The sequence below is a fragment of the Podarcis muralis genome, chromosome 3 (assembly GCF_964188315.1).
Source record: "Podarcis muralis chromosome 3, rPodMur119.hap1.1, whole genome shotgun sequence".
NCBI lineage: Eukaryota > Metazoa > Chordata > Lepidosauria > Squamata > Lacertidae > Podarcis > Podarcis muralis.
In genome coordinates this window covers 25,074,197-25,101,942 of record NC_135657.1, presented here as the reverse complement: position 1 = coordinate 25,101,942, position 27,746 = coordinate 25,074,197, and the positions used below count along the sequence as shown (strand labels likewise).

Here is a 27,746-nt window from a genome sequence, read left to right as displayed (position 1 = left end):
ATAAGACAACCCTGTTTCCATCTGAGAAATGTTGGAGGTTATGAAATCATTTCAGTGGTGAGAAAGTTGTAGAGCAGCCTGTGTTTCATTACTAGAAGTTCACTTTGGAGCTTTGTTGTACAAGGAGGGGGGAAACTACAGTTTTGCTTTCAATGCACACACACTTTCTTGTGCTATTATAACCAGTGGTGCAATGGAGGGGGAAGCACAGGTCTGGGACTTTTTTCTCAACAGGAGGGATGACTTCAATTGCCAGAGTGCTAGGGTAATTAACAGATCCTCTTGGCTCTGACTAGTAAATGAGGCAATAACAAGGCTTTAAAGTTCTACCGTTGTTTGTATATGATTAGTACAGTCATACCTCTTGTTGCGTTCGCTTCATGTTGCAGATTTTTGGGTTGCAAACGCGGCAAACCCAGAAGTGTATACTTCTGGGTTTCACCATGCGCGCACATGCAGAAGCGTTCTGCACACTTCATACATGCGCAGGATCACTCTATCGTGCTCCATGCTTGCGCAGAAACACCGCTCTGGTTGCGGACTTTTCGGGGTGTGAACTGCACCCCGGAACAGATCGTGTCCACAACTAGAGGTACCACTGTATATAGGAAGTGAGACGATCCATCTGGGCTGCATTTTGGGGTTCTATGGCTAAAGGACCTTATTAAAAATTTAAAATTCTACTGCTACTCTACTTGTTACAACAACTTTCTAATCCATGCACACAAGGAGCTATCTGCCTTAAGTGAGGACACAGGCATGAGTTACTCTTTCACTAGGCTTATTGTGAGACTGTTATTTCCTTGATATTAGTAGGAGCTGTATGAGAACTGGGCAAATTTAATTTTCTTTTCTACAGCTGTCTTCCTATATTTTTGATTCCTGTCCCACATTTGTACTCACACTCCCCCCCTCCCCCCCTGTTGCCTGCGGAAATGTTGAAATCAATAAAGACAGTAATTAAGAATGCCAAACTGCATTTCTAAAAAGGGCTCTTTCTTAACACTGTTTGCAGATAATAGACTCTACCTTCAGAAGCTATTTTACTCTAACAGTGACAGAATGGAGAAAGGAATGTCAGTGGCGGCTTAAGAAGATAAAAACTGCAACCGTATAGAAACTGATCTGAGAGTAACAGTGTGATCCTAATGCCCCAGATCTGTGTTGCTGGGTGTGTGTGTGTTTGGATATGGTGGAGGGTTGCCTCTCAACTAGGAATGGATCTGTCAATTTTGTCTCTCTCTCATTTTCCATTTTTTCGTTCATCAATTCAGTTCTCCACATTTCAGCATATATATATATATATATATATATATATATTCCGTTTCCTTTAGCTTTTCACTTTCCACTTTGCCATCATTTCTCTCCTTTTTGAACCCTGGTTAATTATTGGAAAATACCGCTCCAACCTCTTACATTCCTGCCACAAACTGAGTTGCAGGGGCGAAGATGGTGTACTGCTAATTGCAGGTACTGTCACAGCTGGATGCGAGGGGCTGGCAGTTCTGAGCTAATTGGTGATGCTAGCATGCCGCAATTAACCTCATTAGGGCTTGAATTACATCTAATTAAACCCTTGTCTCGGACAGGAGCCGTGTAATCCCTTCTTGCTGCTGGGCTGTCCCTCGGCGGGGGTCACACTGAAGCCTGCTGGGTTTTGAGTCCGAAGCCAGAGTGGGAGGACAGGAGCCGTCAAAGCGTCATGTTGTCACGTACCTACAAGTGCCACTGACAGCTTAGTCCTTTCAAAAAGTTCAAACTTTCTGTGGGAAAGTATTGTGGTATTTCAGCTGGTGGTGTTGAACACTTTTTAAAAAATATATTTTTATTAAAGATTTCTTAGTTTTCAAAAGTATGTGCAATGTCTCTTTTTTCAAGCTGCATTTTCTACAGATCAGTTTCATTTGCTGTGAGACATTAGTGTTACATTAGGAAGAAAAGGGGGAAAGAGGTGGAGGGGAGGAATGGTGAGGGGGGTGAGGCCGGGTGGCAATACTTAGTGTATGTGTGGGGTTTTGTGTCAGCGCCACTTGTGTGGGCTCTTTACTATTTGCTTGCATTTCTTTGGAGGTGAGAGAGGTTTGGGGGTGGCCTAGGGTGTGGTTGGTTGTCTTTGATTGGCGGTAGTAAAATTTATTTTCATGTGTGAGTGGGGTGAGTGGGTGTTTTTGGATCAGGTTAGCCAGATTGATTCGTATGCTCTTGGTGGGTTCTTGCTGTTGTCGTGTTGGGCTGTGTATGTGATAAAGGGGAGCCATACCAGGAAGAAGGCATCTTCTATTTGTCCCGTGTCAGTTTTAGTTTGTTGGTTAGTTTTTCTAATAAGGCTGTTTCCCATACTATTTGATACCACTGGTCCATGCTTACTTCTGACAGGTCTCTCCAGCGTCTAGCTATGATGTTTCTAGCTGCTGAGAGTAGGTGGGTTATGAGCTCTTTGTGATGGGAGTGGGCATTATTGTCTTGGAAGATGTTTAGTAGGGCCAGTTCTGGGGTGACTTCTAATACTTGCTTAGTTATTTTGCATATATCTTGTATGATTGATGTGAACAGTTGTATTTTAGGACATTCCCGCCACATGTGGAGGTATGTATTGTGGTTGCAACACTTTGTTTAGTATGTAGGAGAGTGATTTCTTTCACAGGCCTTCTTTCTACCAGCTGCTGCAGTATTGTGGCTAAGAAGTCCCTTGTTCATAGGGATCTGGGTTGGTCCAAGTCATACCGGGCTAGTTTAGCATTTATTCTGGCTGGAATAAAGTCCTTTCTCGTTATCATCTACAGAACCCCTGACCCTCCAAGTGTCCCTGTTTTCCAAGGACAGTCCCAAATTTACAGAAGCCGTCCTGGTTTCTGATTTGATCCCGGAATGTTCTGCTTTTTCTTAGGAGGTCCCTATTTTCATTAGAGAAGGCAAGGAGATAACTAACTATATAGGATTAGTTTTGTTGCTGTTTAATGTTTTATTATGTTTTCATATATGTTGGAAGCTGCCCAGAGTGGTTGGGGCAACCTAGTCAGATAGGCAGTCAATTGTTTGTTTGTTTGTTTATTATTGAATAGGTCATCCCTATTTTCTTTGGAGAAATGTTGGAGGGTATGGAATCCTCCTTTTTAACAGGATATAACAGAGGTGTGTGTGTGTGAAATATATGGGATATGTGACCCTACAGATGTTGTTGGACTACCTTTATCATCCCTTGAAGAAGGCACTATTGTGCCCACTCCTGGAAAAAACCCACCCAGGGCTTGATATTATTATTATTATTATAGTGATACATCCATGTGAAACATCTGGAGGTATATATCTTTATGTATATCTGTGCAAAAGCAATAATAATATGGCACAAATATGGTGCCTGTCCCTGGCATATTGCAGGATGAGGGTTGGATTTTGCTGGTACACCACATCAGATAGTTTTAGAAGCCCTAATCTAATCCAAGACCTTTCTTAATGTAATATGGTAGGATTCCACCCTACATCTCCCACATAGGGTTTTGCTTAGCTTTCCTATCCTGAAATAAAAACCCTGCCTGATGTACTGTAAGCACAGAATACAATCCCATATCAATAGGGCATAAATAATGTGGCTGTTAAGGGTGTGGCCCTTAGTAGCTGTAATTTCCTGGACTTTGGGAGCTTCTGAAGACGGAAAGCTCTTAGCCCAACCTGGTAAACCAAAAGTGATTTGGTTTAATTGAATAGATATTCAAATATATTGGGTGGAATTCAACATTGCGCTATGACAAATTTCCCACCTGTGCAAGCATTTCAGCTTGCCAGAGACTTCTCCTTCCCCTATGTGCTGTTGGAGGGGGTCCCTCCAAAACCAACTGTGGGGAGTGTGGGGGGATGAGAAGGGGGAAAGCTCTGTTGCATATGCAAGGAAGTCCTTGCAGGGGCTTCCACTCTGGGGCATAGGAAGGGGGGGGGGTGCAGTTGGGGCAGTCCACCCTGGGTGTCATCCCAGGGAGGGGTGACAAAATCCTCACCGGGAGGATCGCCAACGCGCCAATCAGCCCCCCTGGGCGTGTCGCTGATGTGCCTATTGGCCCCCGAGAGGGTTACCGGCGCACCAATCGGCCCCTGGGTGGATGGCCGACATGCCAATCGCCCCTGTGGGTGTATCACCCTACCCCCTGGGCAGACTGCACCGCCCCATGGATGGATCACCCCGCCTCCAGCATGGCATGTGTGCTGTTCCGGGTGCCGGAGCGGCTAGCTCTGCTGCTGCTTCCACTAATAAGGCTTCTTAGGTGATTCCCACAATTTATATATATACAGTGGTACCTCGGGTTACATACACTTCAGGTTACAGACGCTTCAGGTTACAGACTCCGCTAACTCAGAAATATTACCTCGGGTTAAGAACTTTGCTTCAGGGTGAGAACAGAAATCGTGCAGTGGCGGCAGAAGCGGGAGGCCCCATTAGCTAAAGTGGTGCTTCAGGTTAAGAACAGTTTCAGGTTAAGAACGGACCTCCAGAACAATTAAGTTCTTAACCTGAAGACATCTGAAGGCAGCCCTGTTTAGGGAAGCTTTTAATGTTTGATGTATTACAGTATTTTAATATTTTTTTGGAAGCCGCCCAGAGTGGCTGGGGAGTCCCAGCCAGATGGGCGGGGTATAAATAATAAATTATTATTATTATTATTATTATTATTATTATTATTATTATTATTATTAACCTGAGGTACCACTGTATTTGAGAGAGAGTTTTTCCACTCAGTATTTTTATATATGGACATGTTCATACATGCAACAGTGCTCCTCAATGCCCTTGTACCACCATCCTCCATCGTAACATGTGCATACTCATCACTGTGTGTGTAGAACATCAGCCCTGCACGAATCTATACATAATCTAGTTGGCTCAGTTGGTTAGAACATGGTGCTGATAACGCCAAAGTTGTGATTTCAATCCCCATGCAGGCCAGCTGCATATTGCTGCGTTGCAGGGGGTTGAGCTAGATGACCCTCTGGGTCCCTTCCAGCTCTACAGTTCTGTGCTTCTATTCCACTCAGCAAAAGTCCTGAACTTGGTAGCGCTTGGTGGATCTGCTTGGTTTGTTGTCTGCTGAAGCTCACAACCATGTATGTCATTCAGATTGTGCCTTTTCCTCTCTCCCCTCCCTTCTGCTGGGCTTGCAGTGGGATGGCTGTTGATTCATTGGCTGACATTACATGAGTAACTGCTCTGCCGCAGTTCCTCACCTTCAAAATTGACATAACAATTCGGAGCTGCCTGACTCAGGAGAAGCAGGTGGGGCTTGCTGAGGTAATGCTGGGAAAGCGTGTCACCTTTGAGCAAATGGTTAGGTAGCATCCATATCAGCTTCAAATCCTCCTTGCCGTCCTGAAGAAAGTTGAAATGGCAAATCTATATTTAAAAGCTGCTAAATATAATATTCCAAATCGTTCAGTGTGAATATCACTTGGACTACTCTGCGTGGGGCTACCTTTGAAGGTGACTTGGAAACTACCACTAATCCAGAATGCGGCAGCTAGACTGGTGACTGGGAGTGGCCGCTGGGACCATATAACACCGGTCCTAAAGGATCTTCATCAACTCCCAGTGTGTTTCCGAGCACAATTCAAAGTGTTGGTGCTGACCTTTAAAAACCTAAACGGCCTTGGCCCAGTATACCTGAAGGAGCATCTCCACCCCCATCGTTCAGCCCGGACACTGAGATCCAGTGCTGAGGGCCTTCTGGTGGTTTCCTCACTGTGAGAAGCAAAGTTACAGGGAACCAGACATCAGATAGTTTTAGAAGCCCTGATCTAATCCAAGACCTTTCTTAATGCAATATGGTAGGATTCCACCCTACATCTTCCAGATAGGGTTTTGCTCAGCTTTCCTATCCTGAAATAAAAACCCTGCCTATAAGCACAGGATAGGATACAATCCCATATCAATAGGGCATAAATAATGTGGCTGTTAAGGGTGTGGCCCTTAGTAGCTGTAATTATCTGGACTTTTGGAGCTTCTGAAGACGGAAAGCTCTTAGCCCAACCTGGTAAACCAAAAGTGATTCTTCAGCGATCAGCCTTCTTTATGGTTCAGCTCTCACTTCCATACATCACTACTGGGAAAACCATAGCTTTAACTATACGGACTATTGTTTACTTGATTATTGTTACTTGATATAAATAATAATACTTTTTAAAAATAATAATACTTTTTTTAAAAAGTGCATGTCTCGATACTGATCTCACCCTGTTTGGCACTAGCTACAAAATGTCTTGCAAGAATCAGCGATGGGGAGCAAGAGTGGACCTTGCAGTGCTTCCCTTTCCCTTTAACTTTCCCTTTCCCTCAGTATATTCAGTACAGCTGTACTGGAGTGTAGAAGGCATTTTCAATTTAGAAGCCAATCACAGAGTCTCCCGTGTGGGAATTGTGCATGGTCTGCAAAGAACCTTTATCACAATGAAGTCTGGAAGTCCGTGCAGTAAACTTAACTGTGCTTGCACAATCCTTAGCAAAGTAGAGTTCAGGTCTTCTGATATGCTGATTTTTACCGGGTGCCATTCCTAGTGACCTCAAATGAATTTTCCATACAAGATTAAGGATGTCATGCAAAGGTTTTCTGCAGGCGGTTGCCAAAATCATTCTGAATGTACAGAATCAACAACAATGTGGACTTGTTATTGTTTTTTGCTTCAGTTGATTTGCCTCTAACAGCTAAGAATATTCCGATACTGAGCTATCCTGGCTGTGAGCCCTTTTGATCTTCAATGACACTTCAAGGGTGTGAGGTGATGCTGGATTGTAAACAGAGAACTAAATAGCTTGTGGCTAACAGTTCACAGAACAGCAAGGCAATAAATCTGGAAGCAGTGCTGCTAACAATAAGAAACAGGTGATCTGAAAATAATGACCTCCAGACTCAAAAAGGTTTGTTGTGCCCCAGATAGATGGTGGCATTTGTCCTTCTGAGAAAGATGAAAGTTTGTTCAGGGTCAATTAAGAATCCTTGCATTAAGACTTCTGTGTCTGTGTGTTCTAAAACGATCTATTATATCGACATTGATGGCACAGCCTTCATTTGTTTTAGCTTAAAATTTGCTTCAAAGGAGAATGAAAGGGGCTGGTGAATCATGGATGAGTCTCATGGATAACAATGAGATTAACATCTACTTTGCCCCTGTCTTTGCCCAAAAGGAAAACAGTGCCCAACCTGGTGACAACAGAATAAACAATAATGCAGGGAGGGAGCTGCAGCCCAATATAGGAAAAGAGGTAGTAAAGGAACACCTAGCTACTTTAAATGAATTCATATTTCGAGGGTCTGATGAGCTCACACAAGGGTACCAAAGGAGCTTGTGGATATACTTTCAGAACTTCCGTCTATAACCTTTGAGAAATCTTGGAGAACAGGTGAGGTCCCTGCAGATTGGAGGCAGACAAACTTGTACCTATCTTCAAAAAGGGGGAAAGGAAGATCTAGGTAATTGCCAACTGTTCAACATGAGGTCAATGTCAGGGAAGGTTCTAGAACAGATAAACAATTGGTCTGTGAGCCCTTAGAAAAGGATGCTTTTATTACTAAGACTTAGGTGAATTTCATTTATTTTTTTCTGGTAGAATTACAAGCTTGGTGGACCAGGGGAATTGACAAAGTCCCCCTGCCCCCAAGGTCACCTCCAATATTTGTGCAGAGAAGATGGAGACAGAGAGATGATAAAAACAAAGAGTGAAAGTAGTGGAAAATTAAAGGACATCTCATTGTTGCAAATTGAGATTAACATTGGGTTCAGAATTTGAAAAAGGCTGCAGGCTATCATTCAGAAAATGTTTTTGCGTTGATCTGGCAATTTCAATTCACTTTGAACAAATTTCAGCAGTGATTACACATTCACACATCACAGAAATTGTGCCATAATGACCATAATCTGTGTGTCAAGAGCATTTATTTTCACCAGAAAGAACATACTCTTCCTCTGTGGCAAAAAAAGTGAAGAAGAACCACCACTAAGTGTTTCTGGAGTCAAAAGGGCATGGTGATCATAAATAAAAAGCAGTAACAGTCATGTCCATTCATTTCAAGGGGTCTACTCTTGAGTATGACTTAAGACACAGCCCACTGAAAGGAGAATCAGGCCTGGAAGGTGCACAGCATTAAGAACGGCTATTGCATTAATAAAGTCTAATTTGCTTCTGATCAGTTTGGCTCACTTTGGGGAATTCTAGCTGGGAAAATGATCCAAATATTGCTGTGGGGGAAGAGGAGGGTGTCTTCCTTTTTATTCTCCCTTTGGCAACTGAGGCTTGTGGAGTGCTCTGTGGAATCAAACTTTCATGTTAAGTTTGACTCCTTTTCAAAATCGAGCATAGAGAGCTTGTTTCTCTTCAGCGTCTTGGAAACATAGCCTGGGCCGTGATTATGTTTCCAAAATGCTGAAGAGAAACAAGCTACCAGACGTCTATTCTTTCAGGCAGGCAGCTCGATCCCTTGTGACTGAAAATGACGATTAGAGCCAAACGAAGTTGAATAGCATTTGCCCTGAGCATTCTCCTGCAGAGCTTTCTCTAATGAGCTCCTACACTTACAGCATACAGCTTCTAGCATTTAAAACTGTGTTGTTGTTATTATTTTTTAAGGCTATATTGGTGGTGGAAGGGAATTCACCTACTGATCAGTGCCTGTCCTGATATTTTGATAGCTGTCTTTGATAAACCACTGTCCTCGAGATGCTTTTTGTTGATGTGAGTTGCTAGAAAGATCAATTCTTCAGATTTGTGTGGGGTTTTCTTTACCCCACACCCTCCAACATTTCTCTGATGAAAATAGGGTTGTCCTAGTCCATTCTTGACCTTGCCAACAAAGGTGCGTATAGTTAAAGCTATGGTTTTCCCAGTAGTGATGTATGGAAGTGAGAGCTGGACCATAAAGAAGGCTGATTGCCGAAGAATTGATGCTTTTGAATTATGGTGCTGGAGGAGACTCTTGAGAATCCCATGGACTGCAAGAAGATCAAACCTATCCATTCTTAAGGAAATCAGCCCTGAGTGCTCCCTGGAAGGACAGATTGTGAAGCTGAGGCTCCAATACTTTGGCCACCTCATGAGAAGAGAAGACTCCCTGGAAAAGACTCTGAAGTTGGGAAAGATGGAGGGCACAAGGAGACAGGAACGACAGAGGACGAGATGGTTGGATAGTGTTCTTGAAGCTACCAGCATGAGTTTGACTAAACTGTGGGAGGCAGTGGAAGACAGGAGTGCCTGGCGTGCTCTGGTCCATGGGGTCATGAAGAGTTGGACATGACTAAACGACTAAACAACAACAGTCCATTCTTCTTCTTCTTCTTCTTCTTCTTCTTCTTCTTCTTCTTCTTCTTCTTCTTCTTCATCCCCGCCCATCTGACTGAGTTGCCCCAGCTACTCTGGGAGGCTTCAAGCATATATAAAAACATAATAAAACATTAAACATTAAAAAAACTTCCCTATACAAGGAGTCTAGAAGTTACTCATCTCCTTAGCTCAGGGGTCACTTAACTTCATGCTCTCCAACATTTCTCCATTGAAAGTAGGGACACCCTAAGGAAAAGCTGGACTTTCCAGGATCAAATCAGAAACTGGGATGGCTTCTGTAAATCCAGGACGATCCCTGGAAAATAGGGACATGGAGGGTTTGCTACCCCCATTTTGGGATCTGTTGAAGTTCCAAAAGGCATCTTTCTCCCCTGTAAACAGGGCTGGTCCATGGCATTTGGCTGCCTGAGGCAAAGGGCCATCATGCTTCCATTCCATGAATCCAAGTGGACCAGCATTTGAATCTTACTTTTACACCAATGACAGGACAGTATCTCCCACTGCACTTGGGGGCAGTATCTGCTGTCTGAGACAGCTGCCTCATTCTGCCTAGTGATAGGGCCAGCCCTTCATGTAAAGGCATGTGCATGAACGCTAAGCCATCGTGTATATTTAGCATGCTAAAGCTGGTGAGGACAGTTTTGAACTGTTGAGACTATATTGTCGGATAATTATGCATTTATTGCATCTCTAGCCAAACCAACAAGTGGTGTGCTTTTAAAACAGAGAAGGACAGGCTATTTGAGGTCAAAGGAATACAACAGGAAGAAACTGTGAGAAATGTATATATTCAGGAGTGCTAATTTAAGTTTTAGTTCTGTTGGGGGAGGCAAGAATATTTTGTAATCATGTAATCACAGGGGTCTTTTCAGTACACAAGACTGTACTTGATCTCATTTGTAAGACCTTGAAGATTATGCACTGTTGCAAAATGGCCTAGTTCAGGGGTGGAGAACCTTTGGCCCTCCTAATGTTGTTGGACTCTGAGTAATCAGGGAAGACTCAACTTATTATGGATAGTCAACATGTAAGGAGAAGGAATGCTGTCATTCCTTCACAAGCACCATCCCTCTTATTATCAGCCTTCTCCAACCATCCAGATGTTTTGCACTCTAATTCAAATCCACCCCAGTTAGCACGGCCAATGGTCTGATGTAATGGGAGTTGTAGTCCACTGAAATCTACTTGGACAAAGATTATTTTGCCTGCCTCCCTTGGCATTTTTATGTCTGACTCCTGCACTTAGGTCCCTTAGTGTGTGAAACATGAGGTCAAGGCAGAGTGAAGTTTTATAGTAATTCAAAATGAGCTTCATTTCCCCACATTAGGTCAATTATCCAGCTGATTTTACCAAGATAATGTAGTGCAGAATCCCATTAATTACACAGAATTGAATCACTAAAGTGTTTTGCATGCTTGAGCTTGTAAATCTGTCTTTAACTTCCATGGTAATGATAGCAGGCAGAATGGATAGCTTGCCATTTAATGGAGTCAACGGTATTTTGCCTTTTAATGGAGTCAACATGAAATTATTTTTTCACCGCGTTTTTGACCCACATAACTGAAAGTGGAGCAAAGTGCCTATTAAGTATGGCTTTTAATGCTGATATGCATTTTGGGGACTGTTTATACTAGGGAAACTCAATAGCCACATTATCTGTACTGGTTGATTGATACATTTTCCAATTTAACAGTATCTTCCTAAAGGAAGGAATATTTAATGATAGGGGCACCGACCCCGCAACTCCCATTGATGGGTTCATCACATGACCCACCACGGCCAATTTTATGTAAATTTGTCATTTTAAAAATAAAAATCATGAAAATTCAGTGTTTTTAGTGCTAATTTCCCCCAACAAACACATTTTTAATGTAGTTTTGACCAATACACACATGTTACAAGCCATTTTACCTCATAATATTGCATTTTTGTATGTCATGTTGACTAATTTATGTGTTTTTCCTTTAATATAGGCAGCAATTCATTTTATGTATACATTCCAACCAACTTCTTTCCTGTTAAAACAAATATTTGAGTCTGTTAAAATGCTAAATCCACATGCTCTGAAAATATGAGTGTTATTACATATGCATAATATATGCATACATATAAAATATGCATGTTATTACAGTGAACATTTAAGACACCCCCCCATCAAGTGATATTTTGTTTAAGTGCCAATGTTAGAAAAAATACATCTGTGTATATTTTTGAAGGTGAATGTTCCAATTAAGAGTGCATTGTACCCCTTCTCCCTACATGGATGGCTGGGTGATGGGGGTTGGATGGTGCGCATATGCTTTTCCAAGATGATGGAGCTTCATTGCTGGTGTGGCGGCTCCCCATGTGTGGGAGAGCTGTTGATGGGAAAGGGAGAGTCTGTATGGAGCCAGTGTGGTGTAGCGGTTAAGAGCAGTAGACTCATAATCTGGTGAACTGGGTTCACTTCCCTGCTCCTCCACATGCAGCTGCTGGGTGACCTTGGGCCAGTCACACTTCTCTGAAGTCTCTCAGCCTCACCTCACAGAGTGTTTGTTGTGGGGGAAGAAGGGAAAGGAGAATGTTAGCCACTTTGAGACTCCTTCAGGTAGTGATAAAGCGGGATATCAAATCCAAACTCTTCTTCTTCTCTTCTTCCTATCTGTGGAAGGACTGGGGAGGAAAAATGTAGAGGAGAACTGGATTGTCCTCTAACGTAGTTGACTAGGAAGTGCTTGAGCAAACAGATATCTAAGAAAAATAACCAGAAATAGAACTTTAATGGCAAATGTATTTAAGGAAACTCTTCTAAAATAGAATTCCTTATTTTTTTCACTGGAAAGATCTCTGTGATTCTTTGGTGGCATGCAAATTAATGACAGAACAGAAAAAGATGTGTTTCAAATGGGAGAATAGCCACCAGAATAACAAGAGAGTGTGATAGGAAAATATTTTTAATAACTCCATGCATGCCTGCTGTTTGATTACAATAGCAGATTAGGGCTAAGTATGCTATCCTGACTCATTATTTTCTCGCAGCAAACATTAATTAGAAGGGGAAATGTCTTAGGAGCAGGCTTGGATTTTCTCTCTGTCAAACTTCTTTCTAAAATTGAAAAAAGGAAAAAGACAAATTTAGGATGCATGATCTGTAAAGATTTATAACCACTTCAGCCCTTGAGCTGCAAACAGATATATTTATTACTGGCAGCTGTTATGTGCTGGAGTGCATTCATGTCTTCATATCACTTCATAATTTGTTAAGCTCAGATCCAGGAAAATATGTTTACTAGTGTGTCTTGCCCTCCTCACAGTGCTGCACTGGTAAACGACTCTTGTATTGGTAAATCACACATTAGTTGCATGCTGTTGACACTGCTTTTAATGACTATGGGAAATCTAGAGCAATACTCCAATATTGTATGTGGGAGATGATGTGTGTGGCAGAGGGGGATAGCAAAGGCAACAAAACAGCTCAGCTGTTAGATCTAGTGCGGAAGTAAACCTGAGAGACTTGATAAGTTAGGAACGTTTTAATTTTGTGTTGATGCATCGCTTCTGTTTTCCCTAACCAATTACCAGCCATTTATCAGTCAGCTGTGTAGGGGGGGATTCAAGCCACAAGAAAGAGCCAGTATTATCATAGCAAGATGACAAGATAAGTGGCACCTTTTTGAAAGGTTCTGCAGTTAAATGGGATGGGAAAGGAAGATGCAATGGGCTTAAAGCACCAGCCATTAGAAGACTGGAGGTTTTGTGTTCGCATTTTGCACAGATTTTATGGGGGAGAGTTTACTAATGTATTTTTGATTTGCATGAGGATGTTGAGGCATTTTCATAAGGGCAGAACGCAAAAGACTTAAGGTAAGAAAGCAGGCAGAGGCTACCAGTTTTGAGGATCAGGGTTTACACAGTTTGCGTACACAGCACACAGGTGCACATGCCCTATCCTTGAGAGTCCCATGTGTTTGCTGATTGGGTAGAAGCCACCTGGTATTTGCCAACCCAGCCTCTCAGTGGATAACTGTGACTTATTTCTGTGATTGCCACACCCCTTGTGAGATAGGAACTCCCACACCCATGCGAGATAATGAGACAGCCGTAAGGTGTATGAACCAGGGAGTGACAAATCTCTCCATTTTGGCTCTCTTTTTTTCCTCATTTTTCCAATCTGTAATTCAGTTCTCTACATATTTGAGGCAATTTGGGATTTTAATTTAGTTTATGGTTGCCATCAATTTTGATTTTAATTAATTTTTATAATGTTTTTAGAATGTTGCACTATTTTAGTGTTGTTAGCCGCCCTGAGCCCGGCTTCGGCTGGGGAGGGCGGGATATAAATAAAATTTATTATTATTATTATTATTATTAATAGCCCCAAACTAATGAAAATTCACCAGCCCTGTTTAGGGAAGCTTTTAATGTTTAATAGACTATTGTATTTTAATATTCTGTTGCAAGCCAGCCAGAGTGGCTGGGGAAACCCAGCCAGATGGGCGGGGTATAAATAAATAAATAAATTATTATTATTATTATTATTATTATTATTATTATTATTATTATTATCATCATCATCATCATCATCATCATCATTATTATCATTATTATATTAAATAAGAACATTTTTGTACGCAGTTTTGACTAATGTGCAGATTTTTGCAAGGAATTCCCCTGCAAGGAATTCCATGTTATTATTTCCACTACTATATTCATTTGTGCACACATTTCCTTAATCTACGTTTCCCCCCCTATATATTACTTAGTTGGAAAACTGCATTGGAAAATCTGGATACGTGTGAATTTCAAATGTTAGCTGTGTTTCTGTTTGTTTATTGTTAGGTAGTTTTGCATGAAAATGCAAAGCTAACCAAATTCTTCCTCCATCCCTAGTTGCGGACTTGTGATTAGTAGATTTCTTACAGGTGTGGCGAGAACATTTAAATAGGGGAACACCAGCAACTACCCCCCCCTTTCTAGAGATCCTCTCTGTACTCCTGCACTTAGGGGTTGATCACCCCTTTAGGCTTCCCAGAGTGCTATCAAATTCTGGAGTCAAAGATAATGTTGACAGTCTGCATCACACTCTCCCATCAACTGACCTGCTGCCTCCCATGACAGGGAAGCTCAGGCAGCTTCATAGAAGGAGTCATCAAGTACATATGTCTGACCTTAGCTGGCCGGCGATTGCTCTGTTTGGTCCCTGTTCCATGCCTATCCCTATTCTATTCCTGGCTCTGAGCCACACTCCATGGTAACATCAAATCACTCTGCTTTCTAGCAACTCCTTTCATAAAGAGCTCCAGTGGCCAACAAAAGCCTTGTCTATTTTCAGACATTTCAGTGGGTTTGGGACTTTGATTGTGCTTAGCATGGTAATAAGACCACAACTAAAGTACAATTCTCTGTATTTCTTACTTAAAGAATCATGACTGCTTGACAGAAGTGTAACTGATTTAGGCTGCTAAGAACTTATTTCCAAGCAAAACTTGAAAATTAATCTCATCTCACGCAGTTCTGACTCTCAGTTTAGATGCTTTTAATAATATATTTTCCAGCCTCTTCTTAAATGGTCTTTCCCTTTGTCTCATAAAAGAGGACTGATTATACAAATAGTCTATCACTGTCTTAACACATAGGTAAACTTGGTCAAGGGTAATATTTTAAAATATCGGAACAAATCCAGGTTTGAACTCAGACTCGCCCTTTAATTTAGCCACTCGGGGAAAGTGACAAACCTTAAAGCACAAGCCAGACTCTTTGGCACAAATAATCAAAACAGCAGCTCTCACTGGAGATTTAATTTCAGCTCTGTAATTGAAAATGGCCCATGCATTACTCTCTATAAATTGCAGAACGAAAATGATACCCTTAAATGACTCTGCCTTCATTTAAGTAGTGACCTGTTCATTAGCACTGTGAAATGAAATAGAAATCCATTTTAGTTTTCAAGACTATTTAATTTTGTTGTAGATAAAAGTCAGCATAACAGGACATCAACATTATTTCTCTCCCTAAATTGTACAAAATTCCCGCAGTCTTCCTTCATCTTCTTCACCCCAGTGGAAAGCATTGCATCTATTAATATACTGGCCAACTTTATCCCTGGTTTCAGCTAAAGTCAGGTGTAAATGCCCCCAAAATTGGCTGAGCAACAGGGCCTCTATGTTTATAAACTGTGCTGAGGGCAAGATCACGACTGCTTGGCATCAGACCCGAAGAAACGAAACAGCACAGAGGAAAAAAGCTTTAGCATTAATTTTGAAAGTGAAATACTGATTGTGCAGTCTCTCAGAGAGACTGGAAGATTTACTTACATATTACATTATTCAAAACTGCTCTATAAAAATTTCAAGGTGACTTAACTGAAGATGAATTATAATGCGGTTTGAAATCTCGAAACAAACTGATAAGAGCAATGAACTAGTCCCTATTAAAATATCACAACAGATTTAAATATGCATTAACCAAACTAGAAATGCTTCTCTAACACAAGAAAGTCTTTACCTGGCAACCATCAACATTAGCTTTTTCATCCCATGACTGTAAAGTGTTGCTTAGTTTGCATTCGCACAGTGCAATAGCAAACCTGTTGTATTCCCACAATTTCTACTTCTGAATTTTTTCTGACTCTGCTCCTGTTTCTTGTGCTGTTGCTGCACAAATGTTTCTAGGGTGGACAAGAGGCACATTATTGTTACACCTGAATGGTGGGAATGGTTTCCTCTGCAGCACCGATTTTGGGCACTTCCACACTGTCCCCATTTTGGGGTGGTATTCCGTCTCGTGCTGGCACTTTCAGGTTGCACAATTTTAGTTTATTGGAAGGTCCTGGGCAATAAATTCGCTCCTCACTCAATGGACATTTTTACCAGTAGTTATCACATCTGTAGTGATGAGGTGGAGAAAGAGAGAGGGCCGCAAGGACTGAGGTCAGGGTAATCTTTGAGGTCACTATGGGGTTGATGCTGGAAGTTTGCTTTTGTGCCTGCAACCATATTTGTCCATGCCGGTTCCTTTCATGGTTGTTACCAGTGTTGATGTTGATTATTTGTCATGGGGTTATTGGTTAGTTTTATGCTTTGCAGTATGAGATCCAGCACTGGTATAAAACTGGGTCCCTCACAGGTGAGAGGGAAGTATGTGATCGTTCAAAGGGCATTTGGTGTTCACTGATATGAACAGTCCATTAATTTTGTATTCTTGTTGGTGATTAGTTGTAGGAACAATATAGGTGTGTAGTCAGTTATATACTGGGTTATAAGGTAGTGAATAGTTGTAATCATTGTGTAATTGGATGGCGATAGTGACATGGTGTGAGTGTTGTGCAAATATTGTGTTTTATTTTGGTTCGGAGTTTGTATCATGCTGCCTAGTATTTTTCACTGGAGCTTATTCAGATAGATAAGCATATGGTATATTTATGTATTTGGATTTTTCTTAATGCAAATCAAATGCAGTTGTGCTGATTGTATATTTATGTACAGTGGAACATCGGTGGTCGAACGCCTCCGCAGTCAAACGTTTTGGCTTTCGAACGCCGAAAAACTGGAAGTAACTGCTCTGGTTTTCGAACGATTTTCAGAAGCCGAACGTGCTACACAGCTTCCATTTTGAGTTCCCCTATTGTACTGAGTTTTCGGTTTTTGAACGTTTCAGAAGTCAAAAGGTCTTCCAGAATGGATTACCGTACGTTTGAAAACCAGGGTTCCACTGTATTTTGCTTTTACTTATTGTTAACTGCTTTGAGATCTGTGGGTAATAAACTGGCTGGCTAAACAAACGAACAGATAGTAGCCCCACAATATTAGTGGTAAATGTGTAAATCTTGATGAATGTGGTTCTAATGTGTTAGTTAACATCGGTCATAATACAACTTTAGTTAAGCACTTTGAAATCCCATTGCTTTCAAGGAGGTGAGGCTCTGTCAATGGCTACTCACTGTGAAGGCTAAGCTGTGTTTCCACAGTAGAGGCAGCAGTACTTCTGAATACGAGTCACAGGAAGTCACAGGAGGAGAGAGGGCCCTTGTGCTTGAATTTTGCTTGTGGGTTTCCCCCAGGTATCTGGTTGGCCACTGTGGAAACAGGATGCTGAACAAGATAGTCCATTCATTAGCCGATCCAGCAGACTCTTCTTATGTTCTTAAGGGATTTGAAGCCTATCCTTATCTATCCTATGGACAGTTCAACTTCATGATTTTTTCTTCTTCAGCTGAATTGCACCCATAGTTGTAAAAATATATTGTGAGTAATTTGACTCTGGTTTGACAATTGCAGAATTCCTGATTCCATTATGAGATTTGAGCAAGTATAATATGAATTGGTTGAGCAATTTTAATGAACCAGCTAAGTCATGCTATGTTTTTCACAGTAATGCATGTTTCAGAGAGCTTAGATGGAGAACCAAATTTGGAACTGTATAACTTTAATTATTATTTGAAAGTTATAATCATAAGTTACTCAAAGAAAAAGCAACACACTCAATATCGAAGTGCTGTTGCAGCAAATCATTATAGTTACATGCTGTTAGATGGATTCTAAATTTGTCTTATTTCTATGGTGGTGATACTGCTACCGAAATTAGAACTATACAGATTGAGTGATCTCTTTGAATTGTCAATCAAGCTTTCTATTAATATGTAGTAATGGAATTATGAATGACAGGTCTGAAATTGGATATTTAACATTTTGTTAATTGATTTCTAACATTCTAGCACCATGGAAGTTCATGCACCAATATTTTCATTTTGCGGAGGTTAGTATCCATGGTGTTGTGTGTTAAATGTAGATTATTTCATTGTAATGCTGCACTTATTAGTGCAACAAGCCTTGGTTCAGATCCTGATTTGGCGCTTTAGAAAAACAGCCTACCTTGATCTAGGGTGCTTTGTAGGCTGCCTGATTCAGCTTGAGGTCTGCCCATGTATGCTTTGCTCCCCTTTATTTTCAGGGTTTTAATTTATTTATTTTTAAAAGGCTTTTGTATTTTCCCTTTTGGCAGAAGCTGATGAAATTTTAGGCATGGTAGGCCATGCAGAGTGGATAATGCCTGCTGAACTACAAGCAAATAGGTCCAGGGACTTTCATGCTAGACACCTCTGAAGTGTGTGGGTTTTTTTTTTAAAAAAGGAAACATTTATAATTTTAAATTTGGGGCAGAATTGGGTGATTTGCAAGCAAGGTTGCTCCTTCTGAGACTATAAAGGTAAAGGTACCCCTGCCCGTACGGGCCAGTCTTGACAGACTCTAGGGTTGTGCGCCCATCTCACTCTATAGGCCGGGGGCCAGCGCTGTCCGCAGACACTTCCGGGTCACGTGGCCAACGTGACAAAGCTGCATCTGGCGAGCCAGCGCAGCACACGGAAACGCCGTTTACCTTCCCGCTAGTAAGCGGTCCCTATTTATCTACTTGCACCTGGGGGTGCTTTCGAACTGCTAGGTTGGCAGGCGCTGGGACCGAACGACGGGAGCGCACCCCGCCACGGGGATTCGAACCGCCGACCTTTCGATCGGCAAGTCCTAGGCACTGAGGCTTTAACCCACAGCGCCACCCGCATCCCTTTCTGAGACTATAAACCCTGCCACATTTCAGAAGAATACTTGGAACTGACCACTGTGAGAACAACAGGATGCTGGACTTGGTGGGCTCCTCCTAGGTTCTTATGGAGTGGCTTTGCTGCAAGGGTAGCCATTGAAGTTTTGGGGTGGGTAGTAACTCACTCTCAGCCTAACCTACCTCACAAGATTGTTGTGAGTATAAAATGGGGAGTAGGAGAACTATGTTCACCACCTTGAGCTCCTTGGAATAAATGGGAGCGATAGAGGTAACAAAGAAAGAAATGCTGAGGTAGATAGATAAAGGCCACAAACATAAACAAGCTGATGTGTGAATTTGTGGCTCGAATTCAAATCCCCACTCTGCAGTGAAGCTCTTTAGTGAATAGCCCAGTGTTGACTACTTCCCAGCCAGAGCCTACCTCCTTTGGTTGGTTGTGAGGAAAATCCCATCTACACCATCCTGAGGCTTGGATACAGTTGTGAATAACAGTGGCAGCCTTGTGTTGATGCTGATTCGTCTTATTTCTAAATCTAGTTTCAGTATATTCTAGAATGAGAAGCAGTCCAAGGATTAGCATGTTTATAAAATTAGTACATGGCATTCAGGAGGCCTCTCCTGCCACTGCTTTTTAGAAGAGTTTGGATTTGAAGAGTTTGGATTGGATATCCCGCTTTATCACTACCCAAAGGAATCTCAAAGCGTCTAGCATTCTCCTTTCCCTTCCTCCCCCACAACAAACACTGTGAGGTGAGTGGGGCTGAGAGACTTCAGAGAAGTGTGACTAGCCCAAGGTCACCCAGCAGCTGCATGTGGAGAAGCAGAGACGCGAACCCGGTTCCCCAGATTACGAATCTACCGCTCTTAACCACTACACCACACTGGCTCTCTCTTTTAGCCCTTGTTTGTCATATTAGGTCACAATGATGCAATGATATCAGAAGTTAGAATTCTCTCGTCATGCTCTAGATTTACCTACTGCTTTCTTTAGCCACCCTGTCTCTTGACTAGCTACCCTAAACCCCTCCCTCCTCCTCCCTAAAGCTGCTTCTGATCTGAAGCACCATGAACATTTCTTAGGGTCCCTTCTGTGATGATCATCTCTGCCCCCTTTCCTCTAACTTTTCTTGAGGTTTGTCTTCACCCTTCATTCATCTTTCATGCCTTTGGAGTCCCTGTCTTTTAGGGTTCCCTGAGTCCTGGGACCACTTCCTAACCCTTAACCTGCATCATGTGATATTTTAATTCCAGCCAAACTGACAGCTCTCCCTTGCCACACAGAAGCTGGATTACAAACTTCATTGTTTCTTGAATATCTGAACTTTCCGTGCCGCCATACCAGCTTAGGCAATCAGTGTCAGAGGCATCACCACCACAAGTACACACTCATGTTGGTTGATCTTACTCGGAAGAAACAAGAGGGCACTCCTTAAGAGAGCACATTTTAAATCAGTCCAATTAAATGCGATGATTCATACTGGGAACATGAGACACTATTGCAACACTTACAACCCCAATTACAAGGTTTGAGTGTTTTGCAACTACTCCAGGCAGGAATTCTTAAAAAAAAAAACCCAACAAAACTTTTTAAAAAGCTATATTCTATTGTGACAATCAAGTACATACATTTTTTTTTATTTGTGTGAGTTTTAACTACCTTAAAAGTAGCAAATTGTTTGGTAGCCTCGCCAACCTGATAGTGACCTTCACAACTTGGCTGTAAGAGTAACTCCCTGTAGCAATTATGCAGCTTTTATCTGTAGTGTTATTAAAAAAAAACACCACAATGTTTTAAATGAGGTGGCAGCGCAGAGTGCATTGTTAATGAGTTGCCACATTGTCGCAGACAAGACACTGTACTTTAACTCTGAACAGAGAAGATGTAATTGGGAAGAGAGAATAATGCGAAGACGCTCAGCTCTGTCTGAGGGTTCTGTACATTAAATGACATCTGCTGAAAAGATTTCTTTCTGGGCTGGTGCTGCGGCAGGTGTTGCCACAGAAGAACAATACTAGCTGTGAATGGGATTTGCTCATGCTCTGTAAGAATGCTTTCTTTGCCTGTTCTCTTTGTGGCAATAGCCCTGACTGAAAGCATTGGCTGAAAAATAATAATGTGTGAGGCTTAGGATGAGATTGTACAGTAAATTTTGATGGGCAAATGTTCCCTTGCTATCGACTTCCTCTCATAGTTCTTCTGTGGTTAAATCACTGGCTTCCCATATTGAGGAAATTGAGTATAAATATTCTTCTCATATTGATGAAACTAAGAATCACCCTTGTAAAATTTGGCCTTGCAAATGTGTTTGTTGCCTCAGCCTATGGCATGAAAAGCAGGTGTTTGTGCTGTAATTTGGGCCTTTTTTCAGGTGCAGTTTTTTAAATATTGCCAGAGATTTACTGAACTCGGCTGCATGGTGGGAGGACTCTGTGAGCCCAACACGCACATGCAGGAAGGACTGTAGTCTGGTGCCCTTAAACTCTGAGTTATGATTCGCAGCTTGGAAGTTTAGACAGCCAATCACATTGGGAGTGGGAGTGGCCTAGGCCTTCAGAAATGTATATAAGCAGTTGCTTTGCCCCTGTTGTCCAGTTCTGTTAGCTCAATAAAGGTTATTGCTGTTATCACTGTGTCTCGCCTGGTGGGAACTCACCTACACTTCAAGACCCTTGCCTAGAACCCCTGAGAGCTGCTGCCAGTCAGTATTTGCAGTCCTGAGCTAGATGGAACAATATAAATCAGCTTCCCTTGTTTCATGCAGGCTTGTGGAGGCTGCCTCACGTAGCACTAAGCCATAGTTTCACATTCCCTTAAAAACCAGGCCATTTTGTAATGTGACACCCGATCTTATTTTTCTTCTTAATTTGTCTTACTTACTCAGTGGGCCAAATCCAGCATTTCGCAAGTAGAATTCTGCTCATGCACTGGGACATCTTCCTCTGAACTTCCCCATGTGCACAGACAGTGCTGGATACAACCTACTAGGTGATATCCGACTACATTATATGCACAGTGGGACCCAGTGAAATCAGTGGGTTAACTAATATAAATTCATTTATTTCAAAGGGTTTGCTCTCAGTAAGACTTAGTTGAAGTCAACCCACCGTCTTAAAAGTACAGTATGCATTTTGCAAGTATAGTAACCCATTGTATTGCTGGTGGAGAATGTGGTGGCTAGGTTGCTTGTGGGGGCAAATTACTACCAGCCTATAACACTTTGCTTGTGGTATTTTCACTGGCCAGTTTGCTACTGGGCCTAGTTCAAGGTGTTGGTACTAACATATATGTCCCTATAAAGCTCAGAAGAAGATTACTTGAGACACCACCTTGTACACCCAGTAAATTGATGAAGTCTGCAGGATAATTTCTCTTGCAAGTTCCAAAGTTCTAAGAAGCCTGCTCCACAATACCTCAGAGCAGGGCTTTTAATGTGGCTGCCCCTGTTCTGCCGCTGCCAAGATACAAACTGCTCCCACTTTTTGTTCCAAAGACTTTTCCAGCTGGATAGAACAAGGCCTTACTGTCTACTTGTTACTGTTGCTTTTGTGTTTTTAACTGTTTTTAATTATGTGCAAATTGCATCAAGACGGTGGTTTAGAAAGCAAATAATAAAGCAACAACAATGCATTTGACAGGATTCAGAATATTTGGGTTGGTGTGCCCCTCACCCCTGCCTTTTTTCTTCTTTCTTTCTTTCTTTCTTTCTTTCTTTCTTTCTTTCTTTCTTTCTTTCCTATTGTATATATTTTTTAAAAAAAATCAAAAGGTTTTAAAAAGAGTTCCTCTTTTTTAAAGAAGAAAAGAAAAGGCCGATCTTGAGGGCCTTCTCGGTAGTGGCACCATCCCTGTAGAATGCCCTCCCTTCAGATGTCAAGGAGATAAAGAATTATACAACTTTTAGAAGGCAGCCCTGTATTGGGAGGTTTTTAATGTTTGTTGTTTTTATTATGTTTTTAGGTATGCTGTAAGCTGCCATAGAGTGGCTGGAGAAACCCAGCCAGATGGAGGGGGGTTAATAATAATAATAACTATTATTATTATTATTATTATTATTATTATTATTATTATTATTATTATTATTATTATTTTATTACGTTCCCAATGCTATTAAAGCATGTAACTTACAACCTTGTTCAGAAACCCTGTGGGTGAAATGATGTTTGTTTTTCTTTTAAAAAATGTTTTGATGACTCTCCTGCACTAATACTGTATTTCACTGGCTAACTAATGGCAAATTAAAGCTAATAAGGTTTGAGATAGATTAATCAGATGGAGTAGAATGCCTTTTGGCAAGGGTAATTATAATACACAATTTGTAATTAACAGTCAGAATGGTTATTTGCAGCATCCTGATTATGAAGAATTAGAGGTGTGTGGGGACTCAATTAAGCATGGTGTGGCTGGATTATAATTCAGGGATAGTAGCTCTCACCCAGAACAGAATTAAACTCAAGGAGCTTCAACCTTAGTGGCATGCCTTGCTCACGTTTAGTTGGCTGCCCCACTGCAGAAATGCTCTCAAACTCTGGACAGCCTTAGACAGGGCATGACAGCAAGTGTGGTCTAGTGAGAGTGGTTCCACTCCTTTTCCTCCTACCAGTATCAGTGCTTGATTTTGTACACCTTAGTAAGGCTTTAGTTATTGTTGTTGTTGTTTAGTCATTTAGTCATGTCCGACTCTTCGTGACCCCATGGACCAGAGCACGCCAGGCACTTCTGTCTTCCACTGCCTCCCGCAGTTTGGTCAAACTCATGCTGGTAGCTTCAAGAACACTGTCCAACCATCTCATCCTCTGTCTTCCCCTTCTCCTTGTGCCTTCCATCTTTCCCAACATCAGGGTCTTTTCCAGGGAGTCTTCTCTTCTCGTGAGGTTGCCAAAGTATTGGAGCCTCAGCTTCACGATCTGTCCTTCCAGTGAGCACTCAGGGCTGATTTCCTTAAGAATGGAGAGGTTTGATCTTCTTGCAGTCCATGGGACTCTCAAGAGTCTCCTCCAGCACCATAATTCAAAAGCATCAATTCTTCAGCGATCAGCCTTTATGGCTTCTATATTCTTTAGTCATAAACCCTGTTAAAACTAAGTGTCCTTGGAGTGTTTGAAAGTGACTGCAGAACCAACATCTTACCTGTATATACCTACGCATCATTTGTGGCATTTTAATGAGGAGTCACAAGCACTTCAAAGGCACTCCCCTGGGTGCAAATATCACACAAAAGCTTGTCAATAAATTTAGAGTGTCCCCACCTCTTTCCTCAGTGATTATTCTCTGACTGCCAAGGCCCATTATTGATACACACATTAACAATTGACCATGCCCCTTTTAGTCCCTGCCAAGTAATCCTGAAAACTATTTGATACTGCCTTGTTTGCAACCAGAATTGTATGTGACGAGCCAATTAGTGCATTTCAAAACATTTAGAATTTGTTGTTGCTTAAGGCACTAACCCTCGCCCGCAATTAATGTTGATATATGTAGTTAGCGATATTTTGATTTTGGGTATATTTATTCAGAGGAGAGATTACCACTCAGTTGTGGAGCACATTCTCTGTCTGAAGAAAGTCCTAACCTCAAACTTGGGCATCTTCAGGATGGTAGAAATGGAAAGATCACTGTCCAAAACCTGAGAGAACCACAGCCAGTCAGTTTAGATCAGCCTTCCCCAACCTGGTGCCCTCCAGCTGTTTTGGACTGAAACTCCCATTAGCCCTAGTCAATATAGCCCAATGGTCAGGGATGATGGGAGTTGTAGTTCAAAATTTGGGGGAGGGCAGCAGGGATTCAACTATGCAGCTGCAAATACGTTTTAAGTGTATTAAATGTCACATTCTACAAATGTAACACTAGATAATGGTGAGCTAATGGGAAATTCAATACAGTATATATTTTTAAACAGTTCTTTAAAATGCATTTTCACAGGGGTTTTTATATATGTCTAGATTCAGCCGAGCTTGGAGAAGATGAGTACAGAGGATACTGAGCTGGATTTACTGATTATCTTCTATTATTCTTTAGAATACATCTGAAGGCAGCCCTGTATAGAGAAGTTTTTAATGTATAATTATGTTTTAGTATATACTGGAAGCCTCCCAGAGTGACTGGGGCAATCCAGTCAGATGGGTAGGGTACAAATAATAAAATTATTATTAAATTATTACTATTGACTTTGTATAAGGCAGCTTGATATGACCAACTAATTGACAGCAGTATTTCAAAGTCTCGAGGGGAGGTCTTTCCTAGCTTTACCACATGAGACTTTTCCAAGCTGAGATTCAGCTTGGAACATTTTACATGGAGGGCAGGGAATCTACATTAAAATCACCAGCTGAGGTCATCCTCCAGCTGTACCCATCTGCTGAGATTCACAGGGACATGGACTTTTCTGTTGTGGCTCCCTGGTTGTGGAATGCATTTTATATGCTGGGAAAAAGAATTGCATATATTAAAGCCTTTTCATTATGAATGGCTGTTGGTTCTTATTTGAGTAGTGTGTCTTAAATAATAATAATAATAATATTTGTCTTGTATGTTAATTTGCTGCTGTTGTTAGCCTTTGTACTGGTTTTTAATGTTTGTTAAAATACCTTGATGGAAAGGCACGGTTACAAAAAACTCCCCTAATAAATAAATATTCTTTATAATGGAGCTGCTGTGGCAGATAGGCAATTGTCAGCAATGTTGGTAACCACCAGCAGTATTAAAAGGAGCAAATACACTTGGATTCTGCAACTAATGGGATTCTGTACCTGCTTATGGTTAGTTGAACTGGAGGAAGTTGATTAGTTAGAACAAGCAAGGCTTCAATAAGCAGCCTTCAGGGGTGTAAGGCGAGTTCCCTAATAACTAGGAGTTCTCCAATAAAGTCACTGAACACAAGCTAAACTGACATGGGCATTCTTTAATTGAAACAAGAGAATTTGTGCTAAGGGGATGCTCCACTAACAGGATTCAGAATTACTTGAGAAGCACTTGAGTGCCAACAACAACCATCCAACAAGTGGCACCTTCATGTCAGTTTGTAACAATTAAGATAATTAATGTGTATTTTGCATTACTTTCTCCTACAGAGAACACACTGTATCGACATTGATCTCAAACGTCCTGCTTAAAAAGTGTTTGGAAAATATTCACTTTTATTTCCTCCTCTTCTTCTTCTTCCTCTTCCTCCTCCTCCTCTTCTTCTATTTCCAGCTCTCCTATATGCAACAATTTTTGGTAATGTAACAACGATATTCCAGCAAATGTACGCTAATACAAATAGATACCACGAAATGCTAAACAGTGTCCGGGACTTCCTGAAACTCTATCAAGTGCCCAAAGGTCTGAGTGAACGTGTGATGGATTACATTGTTTCTACCTGGTCCATGTCCAGAGGCATCGATACAGAAAAGGTGAGCTGTCTTGATATTGGAAAGCTACCATCAAATAAATGCTTTCTCACTGTTCCTTTCTTGTAGCTGCTATTCTTGATGACTGTTGATTGGGTTGATTTTTTAAAAACTCACTTTTCCTTATATCAAATTCATCTTTGTCAAATGTAGAGACGTCTGAGTTCTCCGAAGTTTTCTCCACATACTGGCTTTGTAAGTTTCAAATTTTCATTGAGAAAAATATGGGGAAATTTGAAGAATGTTGCAATGCAACCCAGCAGCGCAGATTTCTTTCCCTCCTCCATTCCTTCTCCGTTTGTTTGTTGCCCATTGTGGTGGCTAATACAGTCAGGAGAATTTGGGAGATGTAGTTATCTAAGGGGTTTCTGTAGTGTATTTGGGAAGCACATTATATATCAGCCGTGATGAAACTTAGCAGGTCTTTATATGGATGTGATGTTACTGCTGCAGACCAAGATTCCTCTGGATGTTACAGCCACAGAGTTCTCCTCTGACAGCAGCCCTGAGGAGAAAATGAACCCACTCCCTCAATTGTCCCATGAAAAGGTGCAATCAGCTTCCTCTCCTTCCCTGAACGTTGAGGAGAGACCTCTGCCACAGACTATCTAGAGCAGCAGTTCTCAACCTGTGGTTCCCCAGTTGTTGTTGGACTACAACTCCCATCATCCCTGAGCTCTGGCCTTGCTAGCTAGGGGTGATGGGAGTTGCAGTTCAACAACATTTGGGGACCCACAGGTTGAGAAAGGCTGATCTAGAGGATCAGGAGAGTCCATAGGAGATCTCACCACAGGCTGGAACCCCAATCCCTAGAGGAAGCCAACTGTAGAAGATCTAACTGACCAGATTCACAATGGGGGGGGGGGATTCTAGTCAATTAATACCTATAGCCCAGGCTATAAAGATCTGCCAGTTGTTCCATGACACAGCGGAGGCAATTCACATGTTCTGTCTCAGCATGTTCTGTCCTGAAACCCACGTTTATGTAGGTCCCTCTCCAAGGTGCTGATTCTTCTTTGCCTAGCCTTCCATTACTATGCCTGTTACTATTAATATACAGTAGTGTCCTTTGTTTGAAGATCTCAGGGCTCACAAGATAAAAGCACAAATACCTTACTTGCAGTAGTGGGCATTCCCATGAAACTGGGCACCCGTGAACCCTACGAATGGTGCCTTGTGTGCATTCTGTGCGCACTAAATAAACAAATCCACAAATCCAGGAAAATAGCTTCTCTGGCTCAAAATTGTTGGTGAATTTTAGTAAATATGAATGCCGTTTCTTCAACAGGCACCTGCTTCCACACCCTAACTCCTTGTAAGAGAGGGAAAGTCCCTGCTTCCAGTGGCGGAGCTTCACTGAGCAGGCCTGCCCGGGCGTGGCGTGCGTCCTGGGGGTGTGGTGCCCAGCGCAGTGGGGGTACAGCTGTGATGGCTCGCCCCATACTCCACTTCCTCCGCCACTGCCTGGGTCCATTGCATATTCTGTGTGTAGAAATATTGAACTAT

At 41.7% G+C, this 27,746-nt stretch overlaps 1 protein-coding gene across 2 annotated transcripts in view; it reads left to right on the top strand.

Annotated features, from left to right (window-relative positions):
- Positions 1-27,746, top strand: part of KCNH1 (potassium voltage-gated channel subfamily H member 1) — a 226,247-nt gene that overhangs the window by 85,772 nt on the left and 112,729 nt on the right. For both annotated transcript variants that reach the window (XR_013392151.1, XM_077925556.1), the window contains exon 8: positions 26,044-26,243. Coding sequence is in view for 1 of the 2 variants with exons in the window: in XM_077925556.1 (XP_077781682.1) it covers positions 26,044-26,243 (200 nt within the window). In the remaining variant the exon portion in view is untranslated. The remainder of the gene's footprint in view (positions 1-26,043; positions 26,244-27,746) is intronic.